This window comes from Drosophila serrata, unplaced genomic scaffold, assembly GCF_035046125.1.
Source record: "Drosophila serrata isolate PLE 108 unplaced genomic scaffold, ASM3504612v1 contig_302, whole genome shotgun sequence".
Lineage (NCBI taxonomy): Eukaryota > Metazoa > Arthropoda > Insecta > Diptera > Drosophilidae > Drosophila > Drosophila serrata.
Window position 1 is genome coordinate 1,875,576 of NW_028257200.1, and position 15,736 is coordinate 1,891,311.

At 37.1% G+C, this 15,736-nt stretch overlaps 2 protein-coding genes across 2 annotated transcripts; one reads left to right on the plus strand and one right to left on the minus strand.

Moving 5' to 3' along the window:
• Positions 1-8,309: 8,309 nt before the first annotated feature.
• Positions 8,310-9,901, minus strand: LOC110181388 (coiled-coil domain-containing protein 42). Its single transcript, XM_020949119.2, has 4 exons — positions 9,470-9,901; positions 8,951-9,405; positions 8,586-8,873; positions 8,310-8,530 (listed from the first exon to the last, which is right to left on the minus strand). Exons 1-4 carry the CDS (start codon positions 9,580-9,582, stop codon positions 8,385-8,387), a joined length of 1,002 nt encoding a protein of 333 aa, XP_020804778.1. The 5' UTR covers positions 9,583-9,901; the 3' UTR covers positions 8,310-8,384.
• A 277-nt stretch (positions 9,902-10,178) lies between these two features.
• LOC110181389 (coiled-coil domain-containing protein 42 homolog) lies at positions 10,179-11,639 on the plus strand. Its single transcript, XM_020949120.2, has 4 exons — positions 10,179-10,414; positions 10,476-10,930; positions 11,079-11,366; positions 11,430-11,639. Exons 1-4 carry the CDS (start codon positions 10,302-10,304, stop codon positions 11,567-11,569), a joined length of 996 nt encoding a protein of 331 aa, XP_020804779.1. The 5' UTR covers positions 10,179-10,301; the 3' UTR covers positions 11,570-11,639.
• Positions 11,640-15,736: the final 4,097 nt, after the last annotated feature.

The window sequence follows — 15,736 nt, forward strand, 5'->3', positions numbered from 1 at the left end:
AAGGAATCATTTCCGACCCTATAAATCATATATATTCTTGATCAGAATGAACAGCTGAATTGATCTAGCCATGTCTTGTAGAAAAATACATTTTTTCATTTTTCCCCGAATTTAAAAAAAAGATAAGGGGTTACATCATTAAAATTTGCAAAATTCGATTAAAAATTGAATTTTTAAAATTTAAAAACGCAGTATGCAGATTTGTTGGCGCTATAAAAATAAGCACAAAACAGTTTTCCGAATTGAAACAAACGCACTTTTGGCTTAATTATGATGGTTGAAAAACACTGATTATTTACAAAAATTGCCTGTTTTTATACCTTTTTGGAGGTTATTATAATTTTGGACAAAATCTTTTAACAGCCGCAACAAACGCAGTATGCAGATTTGTTAGCGCTATAAAAACTAGCACAGAACTGTTTTCCGAATTGAAATTTATGCATTTATGGCTTAATTATGATGTCTAAAAAACACTGATTATTTTAAAAAATTGCCGGTTTTTATACCTATTTTCAAGGTATTAGTAATAATCAGAAGCTTATAGCACAATGAAGGAATCATTTCCGACCCTATAAATCATATATATTCTTGATCAGAATGAACAGCTGAATTGATCTAGCCATGTCTTGTAGAAAAATACATTTTTTCATTTTTCCCCGAATTTAAAAAAAAGATAAGGGGTTACATCATTAAAATTTGCAAAATTCGATTAAAAATTGAATTTTTAAAATTTAAAAACGCAGTATGCAGATTTGTTGGCGCTATAAAAATAAGCACAAAACAGTTTTCCGAATTGAAACAAACGCACTTTTTGCTTAATTATGATGGTTGAAAAACACTGATTATTTACAAAAATTGCCTGTTTTTATACCTTTTTGGAGGTTATTATAATTTTTGACAAAATCTTTTAACAGCCGCAACAAACGCAGTATGCAGATTTGTTAGCGCTATAAAAACTAGCACAGAACTGTTTTCCGAATTGAAATTTATGCATTTTTGGCTTAATTATGATGTCTAAAAAACACTGATTATTTTAAAAAATTGCCGGTTTTTATACCTATTTTCAAGGTATTAGTAATAATCAGAAGCTTATAGCACAATGAAGGAATCATTTCCGACCCTATAAATCATATATATTCTTGATCAGAATGAACAGCTGAATTGATCTAGCCATGTCTTGTAGAAAAATACATTTTTTCATTTTTCCCCGAATTTAAAAAAAAAGATAAGGGGTTACATCATTAAAATTTGCAAAATTCGATTAAAAATTGAATTTTTAAAATTTAAAAACGCAGTATGCAGATTTGTTGGCGCTATAAACATTAGCACAAACCCGTTTTCCGAATTGAAATAAACGCACTTTTGGCTTAATTATGATGGTTGAAAAACACTGATTATTTACAAAAATTGCCTGTTTTTATACCTTTTTGGAGGTTATTATAATTTTTGACAAAATCTTTTAACAGCCGCAACAAACGCAGTATGCAGATTTGTTAGCGCTATAAAAATTAGCACAGAACAGTTTTCCGAATTGAAATTTATGCATTTTTGGCTTAATTATGATGTCTAAAAAACACTGATTATTTTAAAAAATTGCCGGTTTTTATACCTATTTTCAAGGTATTAGTAATAATCAGAAGCTTATAGCACAATGAAGGAATCATTTCCGACCCTATAAATCATATATATTCTTGATCAGAATGAACAGCTGAATTGATCTAGCCATGTCTTGTAAAAAAAAATACATTTTTTAATTTTTCCCCGAATTTAAAAAAAGATAAGGGGTTACATCATTAAAATTTGCAAAATTCGATTAAAAATTGAATTTTTAAAATTTAAAAACGCAGTATGCAGATTTGTTCTCGCTATAAACATTAGCACAAACCCGTTTTCCGAATTGAAATAAACGCACTTTTGACTTAATTATGATGGTTGAAAAACACTGATTATTTACAAAAATTGCCTGTTTTTATACCTTTTTGGAGGTTATTATAATTTTTGACAAAATCTTTTAACAGCCGCAACAAACGCAGTATGCAGATTTGTTAGCGCTATAAAAATTAGCACAGAACAGTTTTCCGAATTGAAATTTATGCATTTTTGGCTTAATTATGATGTCTAAAAAACACTGATTATTTTAAAAAATTGCCGGTTTTTATACCTATTTTCAAGGTATTAGTAATAATCAGAAGCTTATAGCACAATGAAGGAATCATTTCCGACCCTATAAATCATATATATTCTTGATCAGAATGAACAGCTGAATTGATCAAGCCATGTCTTGTAAAAAAAATACATTTTTTCATTTTTCCCCGAATTTAAAAAAAGATAAGGGGTTACATCATTAAAATTTGCAAAATTCGATTAAAAATTGAATTTTTAAAATTTAAAAACGCAGTATGCAGATTTGTTGGCGCTGTAAAAATTAGCACAAAACAGTTTTCCGAATTGAAACAAACGCACTTTTGGCTTAATTATGATGGTTGAAAAACACTGATTATTTACAAAAATTGCCTGTTTTAATACCTTTTTGGAGGTTATTATAATTTTTGACAAAATCTTTTAACAGCCGCAACAAACGCAGTATGCAGATTTGTTAGCGCTATAAAAACTAGCACAGAACAGTTTTCCGAATTGAAATTTATGCATTTTTGGCTTAATTATGATGTCTAAAAAACACTGATTATTTTAAAAAATTGCCGGTTTTTATACCTATTTTCAAGGTATTAGTAATAATCAGAAGCTTATAGCACAATGAAGGAATCATTTCCGACCCTATAAATCATATATATTCTTGATCAGAATGAACAGCTGAATTGATCTAGCCATGTCTTGTAGAAAAATACATTTTTTCATTTTTCCCCGAATTTAAAAAAAAGATAAGGGGTTACATCATTAAAATTTGCAAAATTCGATTAAAAATTGAATTTTTACAATTTAAAAATGCAGTATACAGATTTGTTGGCGCTATAAAAATTAGCACAAACCCGTTTTCCGAATTGAAATAAACGCACTTTTGGCTTAATTATGATGGTTGAAAAACACTGATTATTTACAAAAATTGCCTGTTTTTATACCTTTTTGGAGGTTATAATAATTTTTGACAAAATCTTTTAACAGCCGCAACAAACGCAGTATGCAGATTTGTTAGCGCTATAAAAACTAGCACAGAACAGTTTTCCGAATTGAAATTTATGCATTTTTGGCTTAATTATGATGTCTAAAAAACACTGATTATTTTAAAAAATTGCCGGTTTTTATACCTATTTTCAAGGTATTAGTAATAATCAGAAGCTTATAGCACAATGAAGGAATCATTTCCGACCCTATAAATCATATATATTCTTGATCAGAATGAACAGCTGAATTGATCTAGCCATGTCTTGTAGAAAAATACATTTTTTCATTTTTCCCCGAATTTAAAAAAAAGATAAGAGGTTACATCATTAAAATTTGCAAAATTCGATTAAAAATTGAATTTTTAAAATTTAAAAACGCAGTATGCAGATTTGTTCTCGCTATAAACATTAGCACAAACCCGTTTTCCGAATTGAAATAAACGCACTTTTGGCTTAATTATGATGGTTGAAAAACACTGATTATTTACAAAAATTGCCTGTTTTTATACCTTTTTGGAGGTTATTATAATTTTTGACAAAATCTTTTAACAGCCGCAACAAACGCAGTATGCAGATTTGTTAGCGCTATAAAAACTAGCACAGAACTGTTTTCCGAATTGAAATTTATGCATTTTTGGCTTAATTATGATGTCTAAAAAACACTGATTATTTTAAAAAATTGCCGGTTTTTATACCTATTTTCAAGGTATTAGTAATAATCAGAAGCTTATAGCACAATGAAGGAATCATTTCCGACCCTATAAATCATATATATTCTTGATCAGAATGAACAGCTGAATTGATCTAGCCATGTCTTGTAGAAAAATACATTTTTTCATTTTTCCCCGAATTTAAAAAAAGATAAGGGGTTACATCATTAAAATTTGCAAAATTCGATTAAAAATTGAATTTTTAAAATTTAAAAACGCAGTATGCAGATTTGTTGGCGCTGTAAAAATTAGCACAAAACAGTTTTCCGAATTGAAACAAACGCACTTTTGGCTTAATTATGATGGTTGAAAAACACTGATTATTTACAAAAATTGCCTGTTTTAATACCTTTTTGGAGGTTATTATAATTTTTGACAAAATCTTTTAACAGCCGCAACAAACGCAGTATGCAGATTTGTTAGCGCTATAAAAATTAGCACAGAACAGTTTTCCGAATTGAAATTTATGCATTTTTGGCTTAATTATGATGTCTAAAAAACACTGATTATTTTAAAAAATTGCCGGTTTTTATACCTATTTTCAAGGTATTAGTAATAATCAGAAGCTTATAGCACAATGAAGGAATCATTTCCGACCCTATAAATCATATATATTCTTGATCAGAATGAACAGCTGAATTGATCTAGCCATGTCTTGTAGAAAAATACATTTTTTCATTTTTCCCCGAATTTAAAAAAAAGATAAGGGGTTACATCATTAAAATTTGCAAAATTCGATTAAAAATTGAATTTTTACAATTTAAAAATGCAGTATACAGATTTGTTGGCGCTATAAAAATTAGCACAAACCCGTTTTCCGAATTGAAATAAACGCACTTTTGGCTTAATTATGATGGTTGAAAAACACTGATTATTTACAAAAATTGCCTGTTTTTATACCTTTTTGGAGGTTATAATAATTTTTGACAAAATCTTTTAACAGCCGCAACAAACGCAGTATGCAGATTTGTTAGCGCTATAAAAACTAGCACAGAACAGTTTTCCGAATTGAAATTTATGCATTTTTGGCTTAATTATGATGTCTAAAAAACACTGATTATTTTAAAAAATTGCCGGTTTTTATACCTATTTTCAAGGTATTAGTAATAATCAGAAGCTTATAGCACAATGAAGGAATCATTTCCGACCCTATAAATCATATATATTCTTGATCAGAATGAACAGCTGAATTGATCTAGCCATGTCTTGTAGAAAAATACATTTTTTCATTTTTCCCCGAATTTAAAAAAAAAGATAAGGGGTTACATCATTAAAATTTGCAAAATTCGATTAAAAATTGAATTTTTAAAATTTAAAAACGCAGTATGCAGATTTGTTAACGCTATAAAAATTAGCACAAACCCGTTTTCCGAATTGAAATAAACGCACTTTTGGCTTAATTATGATGGTTGAAAAACACTGATTATTTACAAAAATTGGCTGTTTTTATACCTTTTTGGAGGTTATTATAATTTTTGACAAAATCTTTTAACAGCCGCAACAAACGCAGTATGCAGATTTGTTAGCGCTATACAAATTAGCACAGAACAGTTTTCCGAATTGAAATTTATGCATTTTTAGCTTAATTATGATGTTTAAAAAACACTGATTATTTTAAAAAATTGCCGGTTTTTATACCTATTTTCAAGGTATTAGTAATAATCAGAAGCTTATAGCACAATGAAGGAATCATTTCCGACCCTATAAATCATATATATTCTTGATCAGAATGAACAGCTGAATTGATCTAGCCATGTCTTGTAGAAAAATACATTTTTTCATTTTTCCCCGAATTTAAAAAAAAAGATAAGGGGTTACATCATTAAAATTTGCAAAATTCGATTAAAAATTGAATTTTTAAAATTTAAAAACGCAGTATGCAGATTTGTTGGCGCTATAAAAATTAGCACAAACCCGTTTTCCGAATTGAAACAAACGCACTTTTGGCTTAATTATGATGGTTGAAAAACACTGATTATTTACAAAAATTGCCTGTTTTTATACCTTTTTGGAGGTTATTATAATTTTTGACAAAATCTTTTAACAGCCGCAACAAACGCAGTATGCAGATTTGTTAGCGCTATAAAAACTAGCACAGAACTGTTTTCCGAATTGAAATTTATGCATTTTTGGCTTAATTATGATGTCTAAAAAACACTGATTATTTTAAAAAATTGACGGTTTTTATACCTATTTTCAAGGTATTAGTAATAATCAGAAGCTTATAGCACAATGAAGGAATCATTTCCGACCCTATAAATCATATATATTCTTGATCAGAATGAACAGCTGAATTGATCTAGCCATGTCTTGTAGAAAAATACATTTTTGCATTTTTCCCCGAATTTAAAAAAAAGATAAGGGGTTACATCATTAAAATTTGCAAAATTGGAAATGTGGAAAATTACATTTTTTGCACTTTTCCCAAAATTTTTGTTATATGTTACATGTTAAAATGGCCATCGAAATTAATGTGCATAATTTATTAAGACACCTATCCTTGTGTCTGCCCACTTGATGTGAGTCGGAGCACATCATTAAAAAACACTCCCTGTTTTGATATATGTATTGATATTTCTTTTATAAATAAATAAATAAATATAATATTTTGTTTAATGCAAAGACTATTAGTTAAATTGATTAATCTTAGATGTTTTAAAATTATCGATATCCTATAGGTTTTTCATGTCAGTGTTATTAATGTATAATTTGTAATCAGAAAACTATTAATAAAAGTGATTATCTTAACCCACATAATTTAAATATTTAATGTTGCTTTATTATCCTTTTGTAGTTTTTGATCGCGGCTATCTGCCTGAGATTTATTTTCCATACTTTGTCCGATGATTTGTTGTTCGCTTGCTTTTTTCCATCACCTTTTTGTATTAATCAGCAATTAATCCGTATCTCAACTCTTTTTCTGTGCATTTAGTGAACAATTGAATCCATTAATTAGCTAGCCAGCCAAGCTCCCGGGCAGACCATTCATTCGCCTTGACACCTGAGGGAAGAATGCCCGAGTGGAAACCCTAGTAACGTCTGAGGGGCAACAACTATTGGGGATTAGGGCTTAACCGTCTGGTCAAGCGTCTGGCGAGGTCTCGTCCCGTTTCCCCCAGACTTGATTTTTGGGCTTGGATCCAGGTCTGGTGGTTGTCTAGTCCGGCAAACCCCAAGGGGATATGTGATGGCTAAGCGGATTAATTCACCGACGTGCTGCTCAAAGGCAAATTGAAAATAGAAATGCGGGGAAAATAGAGCGGGGAACGTGCAACGAAATCCAATCATAATTATAGAGTCCAACGCCTTGAGTCGATGAAATTTACACAACAAAAGGTGGCCGCGACATTTCCAGCTGTCAGCATTAATTAAAATGTTTTCATACATCACCTCGGCGGAGTTCCAACACCTTTTTAGGTGCCCCAAAAGCAGCCAGAACGGAAATGTCTTTGGAGGACGGGAATCAAAACACGACCAGAAGCCGGCATAAAACATAAAGATGTCAAGACCCGGAAGGGTTGGGGCCAAGAATTATCATCCAGATCGCATGTTTCGGGAAATGTTGAAGTTTATTTTTGGTCGCCTGGCATTTGTCAAGTCGATAATTGTCGTCGATGAGCTCTCCCCATTCAGACCATTAAATAATCTGGTATTCTATCTTGTATATTGATATATTTAACTGAATATTAATCAAATATTTAATTTGTATTTTTTTATAACTTTAAGCAAAAACTATAATAAATTTAATACAACAGAGCAAACGTTGCTCTTCGCTTGAAGCGGAGGTCATGTCAAGTGTTGGACAGGTTAAGCGACGGATCGAGTCTGCTGTCAATAAGTAATTGAAAATCAGAGCCGCCAGCAGAATGCTTTTCCGTAGCTTTTTGTCAGTGTCGCTTTTCGGGGTAATTAAAAAAGTTTTTTACCCTGAAAAATAGAAAGAAATTGCCAATTGTCAGCAGAGGTTTCTTTTTTGTTGTAGACCGGCTAATTGTCATGCAGAGAAGTGGCAGGGAGGAGGGCATTTTCCTGGCCTGACGTAATTAAAAAGCCGTCAGCGGAGTTGGCGCAGTTAGCGCTAAATGTCCAATTGATGCACAGACTCCGACCGTTAAATACCGCTCTCTCAGCACTCCGTCTGCAGCTCTCTAATTAAATAAGCCAGCGTCACATTTGTCTTGAGTGTCCGACAATTTGGTGACTTATGACGACTGCAGAGCGGACCCGACCCCGGGCCAAGCACTGGCCAAGTTGGGGCCGCAAGATTTATGAGGTAAAAGCAATTAGAAAGTGGTATTAACAAGCGAGTGCACAGCACAGAACAATTTATAATAGCTGCAAGTTGTAGACATTGAAAAGCTAAGGGGCAAGCGAGGGGCGCATCCCAAAGGATCACAATAATCAGCATCCACATACATTGGTTTAAGAATGTAAATAACAACTTATTAAAACGATAGAAAGAGCTCATTTGCAGACACAATTATTGATTGATTTATTTGTATATTTTATTATCAATATTTGATCCATTAAGTATACTTTGTGATTGTTGGCTCTGCTAACATAGGTCTTGTGAGGCTTCGCCAAGTTTCGCCTTCCCTTCCATTGATTCAATTTGCTCTAACACGCCAAATAGTATTTCCACTTCGTCTTTAATAACATCCAATTTCTTTTCCACAGAACCTCGAGTCCACCCAGGAACATCTACGATTTTATAGTAAACTATCATCCTTGAAAAGGAAAAATATTGTGAACTCACCTCGTCGGCGACAAAGAATTCTGTACAAGTGATTTATAGCGTCCAGTGTTCGGTCCTTGTCCATGGCACCATTGGCAATGACGTCCTTGCTGTGAGCCAGGATCTTCTCCCATTTGAGACACTGAACCCGGGACTCGTTGTACGATCTCTCGAGCCTAGCCAGATCATTTTTGAGTCCCAGGACGGTGAGGGCAGCTTCATTCGTGATTTGCACCATGCGTTGCCGCATTTTCTCGATCTCAAGCAGTTTCTGTTGCTCCAACTGACTGATCTCCACTTGGGCCAGCACTGCGGAAAAAAGGGTCAACTATGGCTTACAAATATCTATGCGATGGTTGGTCATAAGTAGTGAAAGTATCAATTACTTAACGCATCGCAGCGATCTGTGCAGTCCTTCGGGGAGACAAATATGTCGGAGACCTTCACCACCTCATCGAGGACCTTTTCGTACGGCTGGAACTCAAGGACAGTGGCCTTAAGAGCCTCCCGGAATTCCTTAAGCTCACTGATCGAGTCCTTGAAGCTGCTAATGCCCTCGCCCAGTTCCTTGTGGTAGAGCTCCTCGCCACGAGCGGTATTCTCGGCGGCTCGCTTCTTGTCCACGCAGTCCTTGATGAAGCTGTTCACCTCGATGAAGCGCCGCCGCAACCGCTCCTGGATCTTGTACATGTTCCGCACCCTGGAGTGGTTCACCTTGGACTGCCTCTTGGCGCTGGACAGCATCTCTTCCTGCAACTTGATCATAGCATCGTGCTCGCGCATATTGTTCACAAACATGAGTTCAATGGAATCACCTGGGGAATCCGAATTCGGAGGAATTCTGCAAGGACAAGCCAAAGGATAAGTTAAATAGTGCATAAATATTAAACTAAACATTTACTCACACGAAGAACTTGTCTTGCTGCTTTGAGCAGATGTAATCGCCAACCGCCTCCTCTGGCCGCAGGTCCAGATTCCCCAGGACATCGATCTTTTTGGTGGGTTTTACACGTGGCATCTTGGATCCCTTCGCCGGAAATAGTAACTTCTAGTGTAAGTAATGGAATGTGTAACTTTTTTTTTTGTGGTTTTTCTTTTTTATTTTTTGTTTGTTGTGTGTGTGTGGTTACCGCGGTGAGGCGTGTTGTGTTGTTATTCGTGTAGTTGGTTGTGTTTTGTGTATCGTTTTGGAATGTGTTATGAATTTGTAATAAAATTAACCAAGACCTACTTGAAACATGATTTTTATTTGGATGACATAAAAGAAAACAAAGGTTGTCAAGACCACGGTTAATCTCCTTAGCAATAGTTGCTAAGAGAGGACGAAAAGGATACCCATTGCCTGATTGTTTGCCATCGTTACTATTAATTTTCATTTTCACAATTTGGGTTAACTTATCGGTAAATATATATAGTATATGTCCTTTCAAAAACTATTAACTAGCAATAAATACATTTTTTATCTCAATTGCTAAAATACAATTACCCGTTAAAACATAGAATCCAAAAAAGACTTATAATCAGATCACCGAGAAATCATTGTTTGGTCTAGGTGTTGTTGATAAACATTCTAGATTAAAGCAAACACAGTCTTTGCTGTCCAAAGAATCAGCATGGAGAATTTCAGTATAGCCCTGAGTCTCGTTAACACAACATTCGCTAAGAAATATATATTCCCAAAAATATATACCAATATATATATATATTCCTACAAGTAACTTATTGCGTTAAGCCAAGATGCCGCGTCATAAGAAAACCTTTAAGACCGATGTGATCGGCGATCTGGACCTCAGTCCAGAGGCGGCCATCGATGACTATCGCGTCTCGCGTCAGCAGGATCAGTTTTTCGTGTAAGTTGAGAGTTCTTTTAGCTTTCATTAGCCCAACTTCACAATGGAATGTTGGCTCTAGGAAACCGCCCAACTGGGACTCCGCCGGAGAGTCTATCGAGATACTCTACATCACCAATCTGCGGGAGTATGAAGCAATGAAGCAGCTGCAGAGCCAGCTCCTGAGGGATGCCAAGCGCCAGTCGGCGATGAATGTGCACCGTATCCGCAAGATGATCAAAATCCAGGATCGCCTACGCAAACGCTTCGTCGAGGTCAATGGATTCATCAAGGATTGTGCGGACAAGAAGCACAGTGCCGATAAGAGTATTCGCGAGGAGACCGTCCATCACGAGGAGCTAACCACCGAGATCGATGTGTTCAAGACCTCCATTAGCGAGCTGAATACCTTTCGGAACGACCTCAAGGCAACGGTGGCCAAATTCCAGCCCTACGAGCAGGTTCTCGAGGAAGTGGTCCAGGTGTCCGATATATTTGTTTCTACAAAGGACTGCATCGATCGTTGCGACGCCTTGAGTAAGTTGGCACATCCTTAAAGAACTTCGGGAAGCCGAGTAGTATATACCCCTGCAGTTTGAAATTGAATTATGGGATCGAATCATAGCTTTTACCATATCTATTAAGAATTATAACTATCAATTATATAATTATCAATTAATTTCAGTGCTCGCTCAGGTGGAGATTAATGCACTGAAAGCCCAGAAGCTAAATGAAATCGAGGAGATGCGGCAACGCATGGTCCAAATAACCAGCGATGCTGCTCTCACCGTCCTGGGTCTCAAAAACGATCTGGCCCGTCTGGAACGCTCCTATGTCCACTCACGTGCCATGTGCCTCAAGTGGGAGAAGTGCCTCAGTGCCTGCAAGGATGCCCCGGCGAACTATACCCTGGACAAGGATCGAATGATCGACGGCATCCTGATTCTGTACCGCATACTCTGCAAGCGGCGTGGTGAGTTCTTGAATAATGTAAATAAATAACAATAATTAAAACTAATTGAGAATCTCTGCCTAGATTTGGTTCCCTGTCTCCACAGCTACGAGGTGGATCGCATCCTGAGCTTTGTGATGCGTGAAATTAATCTGCTATTTCAAGTCCTACGGAAGCTTGAGGAAGGCAAGAGCGACAAACTTGAAACAAGTCAGATGTGCTGAATATAATTTCAATATTGTTTCACACTTGTTATGTAAGCATGAGTAAAATGCTAAAGATATTCTTAGCTAAGAACATGTGTTTTCCTTCGGGTTTCAGAAAATAAGGTTTACTTTCCATAGAACAAAATCAAATTTCTTCAATTGCTTACACAGACATTCAACCCATTTGAAGCGTTTTAAAAGAAAAAAACCCACAAGCCCGATGAGAGGAATGTGAATAAGATCAAATATATCTCCTGATTTATGGGCTAGTCCCGGGTATGGGCTTTATCGGGCTGCAAGAGTTGTCCCATCGACATTGAGTAGCTTCGTAACTCCACCCTGCAACAACTTTAATGGGCTTCGGCCCCACCTTCTGCTTTATGGCCGCCATAACAGTTGTCTAACCCTAAAACCTTGCGAGCCCTCCCAAAAGAACGACCAACATATGTGGCTTTGTTGGTGCCTAAGCCCGAAAGAAAATCAAATGAAATTCGATAAAAAGTAAATGCATGGGGCAGGGAGACCGAGATACACAGGGGCTGGAAAACTTTTCAAGTGGCACTCGAACTTCAAATCAGCGAAGGGGGGGCGAAGGCAACCGATGGGCAGGAAAATAAATTTGGCAAATCGAATCTGCGACATCTTTCCATTCAATTGCCAATTGGATGCTATGGCCCTGGGATAATCTAACTTAAGCACAGATAATTCTTTTATGCTAACATTTTGATTTCTGTCCTCGCATTTACAACAACGCTGGCCGAATGGAACTACCAACTAATTTTGTACTGTGCATCCTGTGTGCCACGCCCCGGCCCAGTCGAGGACGCCCACTTAACGCCCAATCGCCGGAAGAGGCGTGGCCCTTGTCTCTTATTCAATTTGCTTTATTTGATTTGCGATTTTTGCTGATATCAGCTGGAAGAGGAACTCCCAGGACTCCCGGCAGGACACTCGCAGCTCCAGATAGACCTAGGCTAAAAATCAAATCAAATGGAAAGCAAAATAAAATGCAAGGACATTTATTTTCAAGGAAATAAAAAAGAGAGGGAGACAGCGGAGCCAAAGAAATCGAACTATGTAGTTCGGGGCAAAGTCAACATTTGGTTTATTTAAATGGACCGTGAGGACAACCCACAAGTTGTCCTGGCACCGGAGGGTCTTTTTTTTTTTGTTGTACTCCGGCCTCCGATATTGTGGTCCTCCAGCTTCATCGATGGGCCCAGCAATCACATTAAGTTGCTCATCGGAGCTGCTGCCTCTCGGGCAAATCGTGTAAACACTTAAGATTTGTAGCCTGTCATTTAAATAATTGAAAAATGCATTCTATCTTTTGGTGGGCTTAAGTTATTTTGGGTCTAAGAGCTTTTCAGTTGAAAGAAATCATTGGGAGAAAGCAGCTGGAGATGCCATTACTCGGAATTTATTCATCTGAGTACCCATTCTATGGCGGCATGACCATGGCAACAATAAAGCCTAATGGCATTCTCGGCTAATCCCTTAATTGCATTACAATTAACTGTCTGCGAATTAAATAATCTGGCCAGCAATACGGCCTAGGACACGAAAATTGTGTGGGTCGCTTCGCATTTTAGTTTCAATTAATTAGCCCCCACAATATTTAAGAAATATATATGATTTACCAAATAAATATTCTTTCTGTTAAATAAAAAATGTTTAAAGAAGAAAACTATTTAGTCTGTGAATGTAAATATTTCCCTAAAAGGACATTGAAGGCTCCAGCCTGCCGAACCGAAACTCGGAATTACCTTTCCGCCGCTCCAATTATCCTTTTCGAAAGTTGTGCAGCTTCTTGGCGCTTTTGCTGCCATTTGCTTTTTTCCTGCTTACTAGACGAAACACTTAATTTAACTTTACAAGTTCTTAATGTGACGGCCAGACAGAAAATTTGTGTGTTTGGTAGACGGCGGGGTTGGGAAGAGGCCGGGTTTTGGCCACTTGTATGGGACACTGGCGACAAATGGCAATTAGAGAAACAATGCCGGGCAAAACGGTTGCAATGTTGCAAAAGGCAGCAGACAAAATAGGCGCAATTAAAACACACTCTCTGCTCCTAAGGCAAGTTGAAGGTGCTTTAAAGTCGAGGAACTGCAATAAATGTCAAGCGATTACCGCAACAACAAAGGGCGGCTCAGGCAGTCGGAAGAGCAACCAGGAGCCAGCTCCTTGATTAATACTATAACACATGATTTATTATGCCTGTCAATCGGCGGAGGGGAAGCCCATTATGAAAGCTTGCTTCAGAGATTGAAATCGGAATCGCTGGCGATGGAGATGGAGATGGAGTTCGAGTCAGAGTTGGAGCTGAAGCTGAAGCTGCTGCTGGATTTACTGGTGAAGTCGTCGTCGAGCGACATGGCCTGTGATAAGATGGCAAATCGGCTTATGCCCTGGGACAACAACAATCGGCATCATCAATTCACTTGGCGACATTAATATCCTCCCGGCAAGGGATGGATCCCAAAGCTGTCGTCTGACATTTGTGACACCTGCATTGATTTGTCTTCCTTTTTTATACCCAGTTGCCATAGAGTTCAGGGCTATGATGACTCTGGGGGGCTTAAGCATTAAAGCAAAAGGATATATACCCTAAAGAAAGTCTAAAAAAAATGCAAGAATACAAAGAAGACAATTGTATGACCTAGACAAAATAATAAATATCACAAGTAAATTAATCAATTCCAAGTATAATTCTATATTTTCCTTATATAGGGTATTCTTGATTCGCATCAGTCCATATATTACTTTTATTTTTATGTCACCGGACTTGGTGGGCGGGCAAAAGGAAGCCACCTGCCGCCCCCGAAGCTCGCTTGACAGAGTACCTTTCATGTCTTACAAATGCCTTTTTTATGCGCTAATGTCGCTGCGACTTCTTCCAACTTTAAGTTGCCAGCCTACCGCCCTGGGCCACCCACCCAGCACCCACCTCCCCCTCAATGAGTGCCATTAGTGCCGGGTTCTAATGGCCTGACGACAAGGAGCTGCAATTAGAGCACACTCACACTGGGAAGTCAACTACCCGAAAGAGAGGCGGCCGAAGGACTTTTCCTACCTCGCGTAGTTGATAATTTATTCATTTGCCGGCTGGAACGACAACATTTATGGACCTCCGTGTTTGCCAAAAGTTAACCACACATGCCAAGATGGAGCACCCGGGCACCAGCAACCCTTAATGACTTCATTAGAGATCCGAGTATCTGAGTGTCTGGTCTGAGGGCGCTGAAACCTCCCCTGGAATCCGGAGAAGATTACGCATTCAATTGAATTGAAAATTTATTAATTTCGTTTGATTGGGCGTCGAAATCAACAGCTTAAATAGTTGAGCAAAATACGTGTTAAACATCTGCGGCATTGTTCCCTGAGCCCCGACGGAACCATTGTTGCCAGCCCCCCGGTTAAGCCTTCAAAATTTTCCAGGCCATTGTTCGTTTTAAAGACTCTCGGCACAACTGTTGGGAAATTGAAAACGGATGCGGAATCGGAATTGGAATTGGAATTGTAAATTTTACACTTACCCAAGCGGCATTTGTTCGCTTTTTATTGAGCCGAATTGAGCTCGGCATATGTCCATGTGTGATGCTGATTGTGTGCCCTCTGCTCCTTGATTACAATTTGCATAAAAATATCGTTCGGATTGAGGGCCCCGAGAATTATGTTGCACATTTATGGTCCCGAGTCGAGCCTTTAAGGAGCGCGCTCTTGTCTTTTATCGCTTTCCTTTGTTATCCGGGCTAAGGAGTGGGGGCAACGAGGTAGTCTCACGGAAAGGGTTTAAGATGGATGACAGCAGAAATTTATTACGCCTAATGATTGTCAGATGTGAAGGTTAGGCAGTTTCAACCACCCTTTTCCAAAGCGCGTATCTCCGAGAAGGCATAAAAACTGAACCGGAAATATGTGGGGACCTCTTAATTTATCTAATAAATGTTTCCAATATTTCAATCAGTAAAGGAAATGGATTAGATAATATTCCAAAACGAGTTACTATCAATATTGGTTAATTTGAAGAACTTTCTTTACTTGCTTGTAATCATATTTTAAAATGAATAACTTTCATCACAACTCTTAAAGTCAACATCTAGAAGCGCTTAAATTCACCCAAAAGAAACCTGACTCCCCTCTGTCTTCACCTCAAGATTGTGTCCTGGTCCTGACAGAGCTACA